Raw genomic sequence first — 14,448 nt, 5'->3', positions numbered from 1 at the left:
TTATTCTGAGCCTGATGACGGGGACCCAACGTGGCCCCGAAAGTACTTGTGATTTTGAATGACCGTTGTCATTAAAATTGATTGAATCTAATCTTGGAGTGCTGGTGACATCTTTTGGAATTCTATTTGGTTACGCGGTGCCACCGTGGTCACTACGAGCACCCTATTACAGACATTATCTCCCAGGAGATGCGATAAGGAGTGCAGTAAGACACACAATTTTTCCACAGGGCTATAACTCACAGGATGATAGGGTGGCGAAGCACAGCTATTACACGTGTGCTCCGCTCGCCATCTTGGACACGCCCCCGAAGATACCGTCTTCTCCCCACAGTCAGCATTTTATTAGGGGTGAATTGATTCAGTTCGGATCCCGTCTTAAAAAAGAGCGCACGCGTATCCTCACCGACCTCCTCTCTCTGGTTGCATCCTTAGAGGCGGTTCACAAACAAACTTTATCCCAATCACAGGCTGAGGCCTTGAAAAAGCTTTGTCACCAGTTATCCCATCTTTTGGGCAAGCTCAAGGCCTCTATGCACAAATTCTGTAGATATGCTTATGAATACAGTAACAAACCGGGTTAGAATGCTTGCTAAGGCACTACGTGAATCGACCCTTCGTTCTCATATTACCAGTGGGATTCCACCCGCCGGGGGGAGGGCATGGAAGCGGTGCCATTTGAATACAATGCACAACCACGCCCCAAACGCAAGTGGAAGTTTCTCAGCGATCGCGGTGCGTTTCAGCAGCTACCGCTCGAACGCACACGCTTTCGGTGTGAACAAGGCCTAAGTATAGTTGGAACAGCTGTTAGGAATGTCCTAAATGGGATTGAAGAATGGAAAGAGTAGTTGAAGGAATATACATGAGTCAGGACAAAGAGAATGGAACTCCTTTATGCTAATGTAAATTACTTTAAGGTAAACATCTCATAGGTTATTTTAAAGTACAAACATGGATACAAGGTCGGTGATGGTCCTTCAAAAGCACACTGACACACACTGACACAGACATACCCTGACACAGAAACACCTGTTAAGGACTATTTTTTACATACAGAAAAGACACGTTTCTTAAGCACCTTATAGACTCATTCTGTAAGATATACCATATCTTGTAATAATTTGTAACTTTGAGATTAAACACATTTTTTGAATTTTATGCAAGAACGGAAGCAATTTTCTCTTTTAACCCTCTTCCAACCTATGCTTCAAGATAAAAAAAAAATCATATTTCTACACTTACCTTGGCATTCAAATTACTCTTGTCGGTTTCACAGATGTTTTCGGTTAACTTTCCACCTTTTTTCTCTCAACGATACGTAGAGATTTGAAACAAAGGGGAGCAGCCTACTTTTCCTGGTTTGGCAAGAAGAGTATCCTGAAAATGAACATCTTGCCTGGTCTCATATCTACTACAAACCATCCCAATACAACTACCCAAACAGTTTCTTCTTGCTGTACACTTAACTTTGTGTGGGGTTCTAAACTGTCTCAACCATTCTACGCTTGCTTTGCCCAAGTCATACGGGGGTATTGGGTTTCCTGTTCCCCTCCTTTATTACAAGGCTGCACATCTGGCTAGAATCTTAGATTGGTGTAGAAACCTGGCATTCAAAAAGATTGAATCCCGCTGGAACAGTCTAGCTCTCGGGTCCCGCTCAGTGCTCTTCCATGGTTGGGCAGAGTGGCTTGGTCTCGGGTCCCTTGTCACCCCCTATCCTCTGCCACTCCCCAATTCCTGGCTTCTGCATTGGACGCAGTGCTTGTCCCCTCTCTAGCCTCGTGCATGCTTCCAGTGGTCGGCCACCCTGATTTTGTTCCCGGCCTTCAAGATAGTAAATTTCTCCCTCTCATACGGAATAATTGCTTTAGACTCCCACTTTCTAGAAGCTAACAAGTTAAATCCATTCAGACTATCAAAGACCTGATGGATCCACCTCTCCCTTTTTGGCAAACAACAACTTTGACAATTCCTCATTTGATTGCTGAAGGGGCCCTTCCTCCCCTTGCTCTTCTTTTGATCGCCTTTGCGCGGGTATCCTCCGCCATATGCTTTCTCAATAGATAGTCATATTCATACAAAGAGGTATGCATATAGAAGTACCGCATCCTGATAAATAATATCATACGCTTTCTCAATCTTATGCGATTCTATGTCCCGCGCTTTATTTCTCAATGGGGACAGGACATGGGTGCTACATGGTCGAACGAACAAAGAGACTTCATCCTTCATTTCGCACATAAAGCTTCCATCGCCAACAAATTCCAAGAATCTGGCTTTAAATTACTCTTGCGATGATACATGGTGCTACAAACTCCACAGAATCTTTCCCTCCTCTTCTCATTTATGTTGGTGGTGTGGCCAGGAACCGAGTACTCTGCTCCACATTTTTTGGGTTTGCCCGATCATCAGTCCATTTTGAGAAAAGGAACATTATGTTATCCTTGAGGTCACTGGCTCGGATCTGGGTTCTGACCCGGCTAAATACTCGCTACATCTCCAGAACATGTCTAAACGGCGCTATCGTAAGTCCTTATTTATTCACCTGCTCAATGCAGCAAAGTCCTGTGTCCAGTTTCTCTGGAAACAATCCACACCTCCCTCCATGGTTCCATAAAGCTAGAGATATTATGGACATGGAGGACCTCACTCTGTCTTGCTGCACTGAGAGAAGAGATGTCAACACACCCTGTTTTACTGGCACGAATTTGCGTCCATCAGTGAATACAAAATATTGCTAGATGACTAAAACTCACCGTCCTCTGGGCGCAGCTTCCTGGAAGTTCTTGCAACAAGACCTAGCGTTAAGCAGTAAAGTTCTACTGGTAGTGGTCCAACCCTGAGGTAGGTGTATTTTTTGCTTCTCTTAGGTTTTGGTCTTGGAAGGTGATTGGGGAAATTCCCCATTAGACTTACCAGTAACGGTATAACTGGGAATCTTCCAGGACAGCAAGCCTACTTCCCACCCATTTCGTTTCATGGCGTTTGTTTCCCTTGTGCACTTTAATCTGAAATGAGGGATGAGGTGGGTGGGAGAGGTTTTTAAAATGTTCTAATTGCGTTTCCTGTACATGGGGGAACCAATTATCAGGCTGCTATACTGAAAGAATCCCAAAAATACCGTTACCGGTAAGTCTTAACAGGTAATTTTTTAATCGTGCTGGGCATAACAGGATCAGAGTCTTAGACCATGGGTTTTTTGATGTTGCCTTCAGATGGTTGGACACTGGCAATCAAATCTGTAAGGAAAGCCCTAATATAGCCCCTCACCTAACAACACTAGCTAAAAACAGGCTTGCTGAGTTTTTAGCAAGCCTCATTTTTATTTTTTTTGCTAGTGTTAGGTGATCGATGAAGCAAACCACTTTTACTTTATAATTTGTCACTCATCAAGCCTCTTATAGCAAGTTTTCTAGCTGCTACAAAACCACTGTTGCTTCTGTTTTCAGCTTTCAGTATCAGTTGGCTTCTCACGGGGATCATACTTGTGCCCCACTGGAATGAAAATGCGGAGCCTGTCTGTAATGTTGCTTTCGGGCAGTGGATTCTGCAGTAGGCGCTCACCCAAGCATGTAGTGTAGTACTTCAAGTTACCCACAGTGTCCTGTACTGGTCCAGGGCTTGGCACTTATCACCTGGTGTGATCCTGTCCCTGAAGGTCCCTAAGGAAGCTGTAAATCTGGATAGGGCTTTCTCTGCTATCAACTGGCTGGGGGCACTGCAAGGTGGTGGCAAGTCAGGGCTTTAACGCTACTAACAGGGAACCTAATGTGCTGTTTGCACTCTAATCCCCTAGGGGGTTTACCGGTAAGTGATGTCTGCATCTGATTCAGTTGCAGAAAACAGCAGGGGAGAGTCCGACATGTTTTGTTTTTAAATATGGTGTCTTTTTTTCACAGCCCAGGGCACCTACGCAGCCTCCTTACTAAGCTGTACTGAACATGCGTGTGCCATTTTCTTCTGTGTGCATCAACCAGCTGCTTCTCCTGCCCCTGCCAGGACACAGCTATCTTTGGACGTACTGGACATTTGGGTCACACTGGGCTTGGCCCTTCTTCCTAGAGTGAATGATCACACAAGTCAAACTTTTCCTTTTGTATGTACCCCTAGGGGAAATGCCTCACCTCACATGTCATACCAATGTCAGTGCAAGGGTCACAATGTTCACTATTGGTGAAGGCCCAATCTGCTATAATCACTCCCAAGTTAATGGATACCATTTCTTTCCTTAATGATGCAGTGTTTGCAGTGTGCATGTACCTTGCCTTGCACCAGCCTGCATCGATCCAGGCAAACGTTAACAGCCTAGGCTCACTCCAACTACCTTGACCTGCCAAAACCTTTCCTGTGCCCTCCTTTTTACAGCCTGTGTTGTATAATGACTGGCCCCATCCTGAGGGAATCCTTGTCCCTCCCAAACATTTTGATCAGCAATACCCTGTTAAGTAAAGACACAGGTTTGTATAGTTACCTGTACCCCTGTATATCTTGCTCTCTGAGGAAACTATCTAGATGGGTCTTGAATGATTCCATTCTCTCAACTGAAAGCACTGCTTGTGGAAGCAAGTTCTACAATGTTACAACTCTCACAGTAATGAATCCCCTTTGCAGTTTAAGAATAAACATTTTTTTCTTACAGTTTTAGATGGTGGCCTTGGTCATCTTAAGTAAACTAACAGTAAACAGTTTATTACTGATTACACCATCACCATTAACCCTTTCCCTGCCAAGGATGTACGGACCTGGCAATTACATTTCTGCTATAAGCTCATGGTTGCTTTAGCTTAGACTATAACTGTTCCCCGGACTGTCCCCTTCAAATTAAAAGCTGTCATTAGCTTTTGGTAGGATCTGTGGCAGCAGGGATCCGTAGTAAAATCACCGGCAGGGGAGCGAGCGGCGGCTGGCCGCAATTCAGGATGGTAGAGCGGCAAGTATAACGGAGCCGCTGTCATCCTGTGAGTTTTGGGATGACAGCGGCTCTGTAGCGTGGCCGAGCGTGGGATCGATAAATATCATTATCGATCCTCCTGTGCAGAGCAAACACCGGAGCAATCGTCTGATCACTCCAGTGTTTGTTAATAACTGGGGACACATAGTATTATGTGTCCCCAGTTATGAATGAACAGGCTGTGATTTACATCACATTCTGTTCATTCAAGAATTTATGAATGGGGACTAGCACTCACTACAGAGGCTCCTCCCCATTCATAAACTGGTGATAGTAAAATAAAATATTTCTCCCCCCAATAGTAAAATAAATAGAATTACAAAATAAAAGTAAAATAAAATTTATTTAAAAAAATATTGTAAAAAATGTGTAAATTTTTTTTTAAAAACACAACCCCTCCCTCCCCCCACACACACAACATACATGTGCACCATTTTGTGGTGTATGCCATGCACATGCGCTGCAGTGCGTTGTTAGAACGCATTGCGGTGCATTAATTTTTTTCTTTAAATTTTTTTTTTTTAACTGGCAGCGCATGGCAAAGCTTTGTGACGCATTGCCATGTGTTGTGATCCCTATGCGTTTCGCAGCTTTGCTTCATCAGGGGATTATAGACTGATCTATTAAAGAACAGTGGTTCAATCAGTACATATCAACAATAATATTGCATATATCAATTAAATAGCATAGAGTGTATAGAGAGATGTGTTTTGGCAGCCTGATCAAACAGAGGGAAAGCCACTGTCACCATTGCACACCCGGCACTCACCACCAACTGGGAGTAGCTGGATACGTGTGGATGTAGAACCGATTCCTCCAATCTTAGCACTCCGCCCAGATCTGACACCGGAACCTCGGTGCCACAATAGGAGGGATTCCAGGTTTTGGCGAGAGGACATGGTTGACAATGGTAGTCTTATCTGTAATGTTGTTGTGATTCAACTTCCATATACCTGTTTTTACATATGATTTCATTTAGTGTTGTACATAAGGTACAAGAACCATAGTCCAAAATCCTGTGCCCATATATACACATCTCTACGTGCCTCCACCCTTTTCAACAAGTTCCATATATTAGAAGTCAAAAAGAGCTCACTCCCTTTAACCAGTTAGATATCTCTATTTATCCTTGTAATTAGTAGTAAGTGTGCCTTCCCACCCATATCGTAATCCATCCTTCTGGCTGATAATAGAAGTATATACACCTCACCTCTACTACAAAAATAAATAAAAAATCAATCATGATTATATGTGAGTGTATAAGAGTATATATCTGTGTTAAAGTCAAAACATCCATCTGTGATTGTCACCATAGTATTAATCATTTTGTGAATATAGTGAGGTCTCAAAAATGTTGATAAAAGGTGTCCGTAGATATCCCTGTAGTATTGATCAACCTAAGGCCCTGTTCACACTCGGTGATATGCAAATCGCACGATTGTCGTGCGATTTGCATTTTGCGCGATATCGCGAGATTTGCCGCGCGATATCGCGTAAATGCTTGCATTGAGCAAGCTTGAATCGCGGATAAATCCGCTCCAAAAAGGGTCCTGCTGTAGCGACACACGACCCGCGACAGCAGGACCCTTTGCCCCATTGAGAAGCATTGGGGAGCGATATCGCGCGGTAATTTGCCGCGCGATAAATCGCTAAGTGTGAACGGGGCTTAAAATGAATGTGTCCGCCTAGGGGGTTAGTGTCTTACAGTCATGCATTTGGTGATTACACCTGTGTGTGTCGAACATAGTGAGTATCCGATCCCTCCTCCTCCCCCTCCCAAAAATATCCGAAAAATTCCATAGGACAAACATAACCCACCGCAATCTTCACCTCATCCAAGAGGAGTTCAAAATCAGATCTCTTACCCCAAGGGTATATAGATCTTCATATTCAACCATCCAGGCATATGGTGTGTATCAACATCTCCCTTTTTTAATTTTACAGACGGGCATATCTTTAATTTCACATACCTGTCAGTTCTGTGCAAGGTTTTGTAAAAGGGACAAAGATTCCACTCGGTTCTATTAGTCCGGTCCCCCAGCTTCCTAATGCTGTCTCTGTGTCCTCTGCCTGTGGGTCGCCACCATTGAGTCCTGTATTTCCTATACCTCCTACCCATCCCCTCCCCCCTCTTAAGGTAGCCACCACCGCCGGCAGAACTTCCCACACCTGAGTGTATTAGGTTGTCTTTCGGCGGTGTGGGCTCCATCTGTGCCGTTTGATCGCGCATGTGCACTGCACTGCGTCCCGCAGCCATGATTGTGACCACACATAGATTGGTCTGCGCGTACCACGCTTGCGTCCTGCCGCCTCTATGGTAACCGGGGACATCAGCAGCACAGGCCGTCCTCCGGTCCTGCAGCGAGCGGTAGACCTGATTGTCCTCCTACATTGCCTGGCAATAGTTTTTTGTTCTATATGTTGAACACTGTAATTTACACATATAGTGTGGGGTCATCGAGTGATGGAGCCCATAGGTCCCCAGTGTGGACAGTGGTGGCAGAAGGGGCAAAAATTCCTCCAGCACAGTCACCAAATATACATATATACACATCACTCCACACACTCCCATCTTCATGGAACGCTCCATTTTCCCCAATAACGCTCAAATCAAATCACAATCCCAAACATCTTTAGATAATTACGTTTTTGATCATTAAATAGAAATAAATTAACAAATAAATACAAACATGATTGTATGAGGATAAATATTCCATCAATTGTACAATTTTTTAAATTTTTTAGGAAAATCCAAAAGTCGTGAATGATAATCCCAACCAGGCAATATCCCTTTCCCAGTCATGGCCTTATAAGAAGGGTTTATAGCTGAGCACCTCGTTTAGGCCTGGAGGTGGATTTCAATTTGTATATCCATCGTGCCTCCGTTTGTATCTTTTTTTGGTTTTTTTTTGTTACTGGTGTTGCAATTAAATATACGCCTGTATCATTTTATCAAAACGCAAACACCAACACAGCGTAAAGATTTTTTTAGTCAGATAAATGTTCCGGAGGGCTTGGCAGCGAAAGGGTTAAACAATTTGTACATTAATATCATGTCCCTTTGTCTCCAAGAGTGAACAAGCCTAATGCTTGCAGTCTTTCCTCATAGTTTAGGTCCTCTAACCCCTGTTACCTTATTAATTACCTTAGTCACCCTTCTCTGGACTCTCTCCAGCTCAAGGACATCCTTTCTGTGGATTGTAGATTAAAATTAAACCGCATACTCAACATGAGGCCAAACCAGTGTTTTGTAGAGGGGCAGAATTATGGATTTCTCTTTTATACTGCATAACTTTTTATGAATGATGGCACCATGCTTGTCTAACTTGCTTCAGCCTGGCATTGCATGCTGTTAATAAGGCTGTTGTCCACTAGGACTCGCAAATCTTTTTCCTTCTGATTTCCCCCAGTGGAACGCCCTTCAAAGTGAACTTTTACCCACCTTTTACTAACAATCACATCAGCAGCTTTTAAAATCAAATTACATTAGTTAAACATGTTTTTTTAATTTACTTAAAAATAGAGTTTATCCACTTTCTGGTCGATTTTGGCACAAATGATGTATTGTGCCCAAGCTTTGCATCCTGGGAAGGTTGCATCAGCAGTGCATTGGTGGGAAATCTCATCCTGTAATCATGAGATCTCAAGGAAAGGCATTTTCCTCCCCTGAGATGATGTGCATGGTCACATGTCCTAGTCACATATGCCAGAGTTCCAGAAAGCAAAGGGAGATCTAGTAATTTACCCTTTAGTTAAAATAGCCACTGTCAGAAGACTGGGGAAGAAAAGAGAAATATGGTATGCAAAGAATACAAAGCCTGCAATTATCTAGAAGTACGTGTTTGTAGATTGTCATTGGTAAACATTTCTAAAGGGTTGTGTGTGTGTGTTATTTTAAAGATATGGGTAAAATTCCTCTTTAATGAGTAGCTTGAATGTGTGTTTTCAACTCTACACTGCATAGCTTGCACTTCTTTACATTAAACCTCATCTGCTATGCAGATGCCCACCTACCTATTTTATCCAGGTCTTTCTGTAATTATATGTCTTCTGTGGAGTTTATTACCCTACAACTTTTGTTATCCGCAAAAAACGTAATATTGCTAATAATACGAGACCCAATATTGTTAAGAAACAACTTGAACAGCAACTGCCCAAAGGCGGAACCCTGGAACTTGCCACTGCCAACCAAGAACCACTTAGAAAATGAGTCATTTATTATTACTTTCCTGACACGTTCACTTAGCCAGTTCTCAATCCAAGTACACACCACACACGAACACTGTTAAAGTGGAGTTCATAAACGGGCAGTCTAAGTTGTGGATTCTGCCTTAACAGAATCTTAAAAGTCCGCGTTGAAATCACGATTTAAAGGACCATGTTGACAAAAGCTTAGAGTAATTTAAGACATGTCCTGATATGCAACCTGCTGTCATGGCAATGTCTACCAGACTGGTCCAAAAACATGGCTAGAGACCCACATCCATCGATTCTCCAACATCTGGAGCTTTTTGCTTTAACTGGAGGTTTAGTGTCCTCCAGTGAACTCGGTTAATTAGTGTTTTTGTACTTTCCATAAAATCCGTTCCTCCAGTAGATTGTTTTAGGACACATCTTCCTCCCTTGTTATGGTTCTCTTGGGTTTTTGTTAGTGGTCTGGTACCACAGTTGAGATGGTTGAGGTTATTTTCCATTACCTTTACTCACTGCTTGCTACTCCTGAGCGCTTGTACTGTGCATGCAGGGGTATAGTAACTAAATGGTGCTGTGCCCTTTGCTTTGCCTAGTGTACAACCTTTTATATGCATTAGCTATACCAATCAGTCACAGAATCAGGTCTAAAGTCCATAATGAACTACTAGAGAAAAATGTGTAAAAAATTATCTATCTTCTGATGTGACTATAGTTCATAGCTAACCTAATTGCTTTCTGCTTCCAGGTACCTGTCATGGGCTTTAGACACAAACCAGGAAGAACGAGACAAAGGTAAAACTGTAGAGGTTGGCCGTGCCTACTTTGAAACGGAGAAGAAACACTTTACTATACTTGATGCTCCTGGACATAAAAGCTTTGTTCCAAATATGATTGGGGGTGCATCACAGGCAGACTTAGCTGTACTGGTAAGAGTTGCATCCTGTTTGACTTTCCTTCTCACTATTCTGTACCACTAGGTCCCTGTTCTACTATTGTAATGTTTGCCCCCAAAAAAGTAATATATATTTTGTCAATTGTCATTTCTCCAAACATGTTTAATACTTTTATAAATCATGTTGTATAATTTTATACATCATGATTAAATCAGAAATTTCTCAGTACAATGTGAATGTTTGTTTGTTTGTTTTTTGTTTTAATGTTTCTGTTCTTTTCAGCAAACCCTCCATTTGCAAACGTTACAGCTTTGAAGACCTTTGGCATTCTAGCTGTTTGAAGATATACAGGGGAAATTTCAACCCGTCTTTTATCTTTAGCCAGAGATGCACCTAGCTTTTAAAGTAGAACTGACGCCAAAACCTTTTTCTTCTGGCTAGAGTAAAGGAAGGTTATAACCCCTTTGCTTAGCTTTATTGTTATCCGTGTCCTATGGGAGAGATTTTCATTCACTTCCTGTCCAATAGCCATAGCAGTAAGTGAGAGAAAATCACTCCAAAGACCTAGTGGTAAGCAGGGTCACAAATTATAGTCCCCATTAGAAGATTTCCCATCTATTCCTCTTCTGACAACCCAAACTTTTTGGGTTTTGTTTCATTTTTAGCAATAATGGTCACTTGTGCAGAGCTACAATATATTCAGTTTTGTTTTTTTGGTTCCAGATACGCTGTGATGCACCTTTTGGACTCAAATTGTTTGTTGTCTTGCCTTTAGTCTGACTTTTCCACACTTGGAAAGGTCTTTGGTTAAAGTGCTGGATGGATGAGCTGCCTTCCAAGAAGGCAATTATGCAATTGCCTTTTGTAGAGGACACTCTATGGAGCAACACTGAATGAGATTAATAACGAATTCCACTAGGGGTAATTCGCAAGACCAAGAACCCACAGATCAATTCCTCCTTTCCTATATCAATTGTTCTTTTCGAATGCAAGTTTCCTCTTTGTTGCTCCCTCAGTTGTCTACAGGCTTATCTCTTCAACAGGATCCAAAACACCCTGGCATTCCTAACACATAGAAACCTGAAGACAGATCTCCTCTGCATACATTTTGCTCCTACCTCTGGTACTCAGGGTAGTGGGGCCTTTTTTGATACTTGGGTGGGTATCAGTGGTGCCCTCAGGTCACGAAATAGAGTTCCAGTCCACTCCTGCTTGACAATTTCTCACATGTAATCTCCCAGGCTCCCCTCACTGATCTGTGATCTTTTATCTCCGAGTAATCTCCTTGCTTCCCCATCTTGAAAGTATCCCTGGCATCAGTGGTTCTCATTCTTTGCCATTGGAGAGTCATTGTCAGTTTGTAGCTCTCCTGATTAGACTTATATCGATGCCACAAATGTTTACCAAAGTACTTTGTCCCCTGGCTAGCTCTGTTTAGGGTCAGTGGCCTTTCCGTAATTGGATACTTTGACTATCTTCTCTTCAGAGCTTAGTAGTTGCTGCATAAAAGCCATCTGAGACATATCATAGGCCTTAGGGTAGTTTAGTTGACTAATTAATGCCCAAGAGTCTTTACCGAACCCATGTCATTGCCTGGAGTATTTTGGGTCTTACCCTGCTCATGATGCTGGCAAGGGTTTTCCCGCGTCAGGAAAAGATATCTTACAACCCTGGGAAAAAGTATGAGACTTTTTGGTCTTGTGGTGTGCTCTGCTGACGCAATCCAGTTTGCACAGAACCCTGCAGAAGACAAGAGGGGTACACCTATGTCCCTTGACAGAAATTTTAGACTTTGGCCTTAGACGTGGACCTCTCTGATGTGGTGGTTCACCTGCCTCAGCCCATTCACCAGGTCGGTACTAAATTCCCCTGCAGTTGAAATGTCATTATGACTAATGTAAAATTCTCTGGCACGGTGAAATTCTGGGCACCCTAGCAGTGCAGAGATGTTTGACTCAAACTCGATTCACCTTCTGGAGCTTCAGGTGATTCAGCTGTCCCTCCACTGAATTGTGCTTCTGCTAGACATCCTGTCTGTGCTCAATTGGACAGCTTAAATAAATTACTAGGGAGGTACAAAATGCCCAGCAGCAAGGGAAGTATAGCATAATCTGCAGTGGACAGTGCAGCACATACCACAGTATACATTCCTCCTGTAGAAAACTGGCAAGTATTGGATCCTAGAAAATGGTCTATTTTTTATTGAAACTTTCAAAAATAATTAGTAAAACGCAATAAAAACATAGTACAACCCTCGATTTTTTTTTTTTTACTTTGGAATAACGGCTCCCCACCGATAAGCACCCAAACCCTCACTCGCCCCAAATACTCAGGGGGTATTGGCCTTCCCCACGTACAACGATACCACTGGGCTTTTCACCTGACCCGCATTATAGATTGGGTCAGTTCATGCCTCCTGCAAAGACTGGGTTCGTATCCAAAAGATCTTGTCAGACATCCCCATCAGCTCCTGGCCCTGGTTACAACGCCCCCCATCTCCCGGCCCAGGTGTTAACTCACCCAACGATAGGTGCCTCCTTGCGCATCTTTGCCACCGTAAACAAAAGAATGACCCTCTCCTCTGCTCTGGGTGCCCTTACACCAGTCCGCATGAACCCAGCCTTCCCCCCCAGTCTTCACCTATCCTTCCTGTTCATTTGGTCCCCCGATGCTTCCTCGACTGCTCACATGTTCTTTGATCGACAGCGTGCATTCCGAACTCACGCAGACCTGAATGCCATGTGCCCCTCTTCCCTACCATTATGGTCATATCTACAAATTTGCCATTTCTCTCCCGTTCATTGAAGGACACAGGGAACAGATCGGAGATCCTGTACTGTAGGGTAATGTCGCCACCTGCAGGAGAAGGACGCTAGGCACAAAACTAAAGACCAATCACAGCCTAGGGGCGGCCCCTGCCGGTGGCCAAAACCCCCCACCTGCTGACAAGTCTCCAGTTTTTTGCCTAGCGTCAGGAGTAAGGAGCGAAGAATTTTTTTCGGGTATTCTTACCTGCTTCTTCCTGATCTTTTTCAGTGGAATCTTCTAGCAAGTGTTGTCCGGGCGACAGGCTGGATGTCCCGGATCCTTGGAGTCTCTCTTGGAGTTTAGCAACTATATTGCCGGGGACATGGACTGTGGGGGTTCATTGAAGGACACAGGGCCCGCCCCTCTATATGGGTGTATACTCCTTTACTGCTTGTTACTAAACTGGAGACTTGTCAGCAGGTGGGGGGTTTTGGCCACCGGCAGGGGCCGCTCCTAGGCTGTGATTGGTCTTTAGTTTTGTGCCTAGCGTCCTCCTGCAGGTGGCGATATTACCCTACACTACAGGATCTCCGATCTGTTCCCTGTGTCCTTCAATGAACGGAGAGAAAAGGATTTTACGGTGAGTACCAAAATCCTATTTTCCTCAACTCCCGCATGAACAGAGGCTCCTTTTCCTGCTCTTTAAGTCCATTCGAGAAGCTATGCACTTCCTCCCTTTGGGTAACTCATGCAATATCAGCGATTTATTCCCTTCTGAACGATTCCTCTACCCTTCCATCGACGCCCTCCACAAGGGTGTGGGAATGCGATTTGTCCACTACATTCTCAGGAATGGGAACGCATGGATTCTTTGTTGCTGGGTGGCTCCTTAAACGTTCAAATCCAGGAGACTACAAACTTCGCTTGCGCTGGTACAAGACCCCAGTACATCTCCATCGTATCTATCCAGATGCCCTTGAATAGATGTTGGTGATGAAACTATGAGGTGGGCACACTCCTCCATATCTGGTGGTCATGCCCACTGATTTCACCTTTTCGGACAGTGGATTATGCCCTACTTCGAACCATAACTGGTGTTTTGTTAGAATTCTCCCCAGCCTCTCTCATTATATAATTTTGATGAAGCTCTGCACGTCTCCAAAAAATCCCTCCCAATACATCTGCTGAACGCGGCGAAAACCGTGATTCCTAGACATTGAAATCACCACATCCTCTTATCTTTTCCAGCACAGATGACATGTCCAGATACCTAAAAACATGGACGATGTGGCATCTATTCAGGGGCTCAGACGCACATGATGCTCTTCAGCGGTGGTTAATTACTTATCCCTTTTCTGTGCTCTCATCCCCTTTTTTCTCCTAGTGTCGAGACCGGATGGGACCCTCTCCCCCTCTTGCCTTCTCGACTCATGCATCTCTTACCCCCCTCTCTTTCTTTCCCTTCTTTATCTCTTCTCTCCTGTCTATTGCTTACTACTTCTAGTTCTTTACACCAATCTTCAACTGTAGGCGGGGAGGGAGAGATCCACCTCAAAACCAAAGTGTGCCTGGCAGCACACAGCTCCCTGATCACTGCAGCAGAGGTGAGGGGGTCTGAATCCACAGACTGAAGAGCACAAGAATACAAGATCGAGGGTT

The 14,448-nt window shown here is 43.7% G+C and overlaps 1 protein-coding gene across 1 annotated transcript in view; it reads left to right on the top strand.

Annotated features, from left to right (window-relative positions):
• Positions 1 to 14,448, top strand: part of LOC108800068 (eukaryotic peptide chain release factor GTP-binding subunit ERF3A) — a 219,248-nt gene that overhangs the window by 90,291 nt on the left and 114,509 nt on the right. Inside the window, exon 11 of the mRNA XM_018572010.1 lies at positions 9,894 to 10,074. Coding sequence (XP_018427512.1) covers positions 9,894 to 10,074 — 181 coding nt within the window. The remainder of the gene's footprint in view (positions 1 to 9,893; positions 10,075 to 14,448) is intronic.

The sequence above is a fragment of the Nanorana parkeri genome, unplaced genomic scaffold (genome assembly GCF_000935625.1).
Source record: "Nanorana parkeri isolate BGI_ZX_2015 unplaced genomic scaffold, ASM93562v1 scaffold1899, whole genome shotgun sequence".
NCBI classification, from domain to species: domain Eukaryota; kingdom Metazoa; phylum Chordata; class Amphibia; order Anura; family Dicroglossidae; genus Nanorana; species Nanorana parkeri.
Note: the sequence above shows the minus strand (reverse complement) of the source record. Positions and strands in the feature narration are given on the sequence as shown.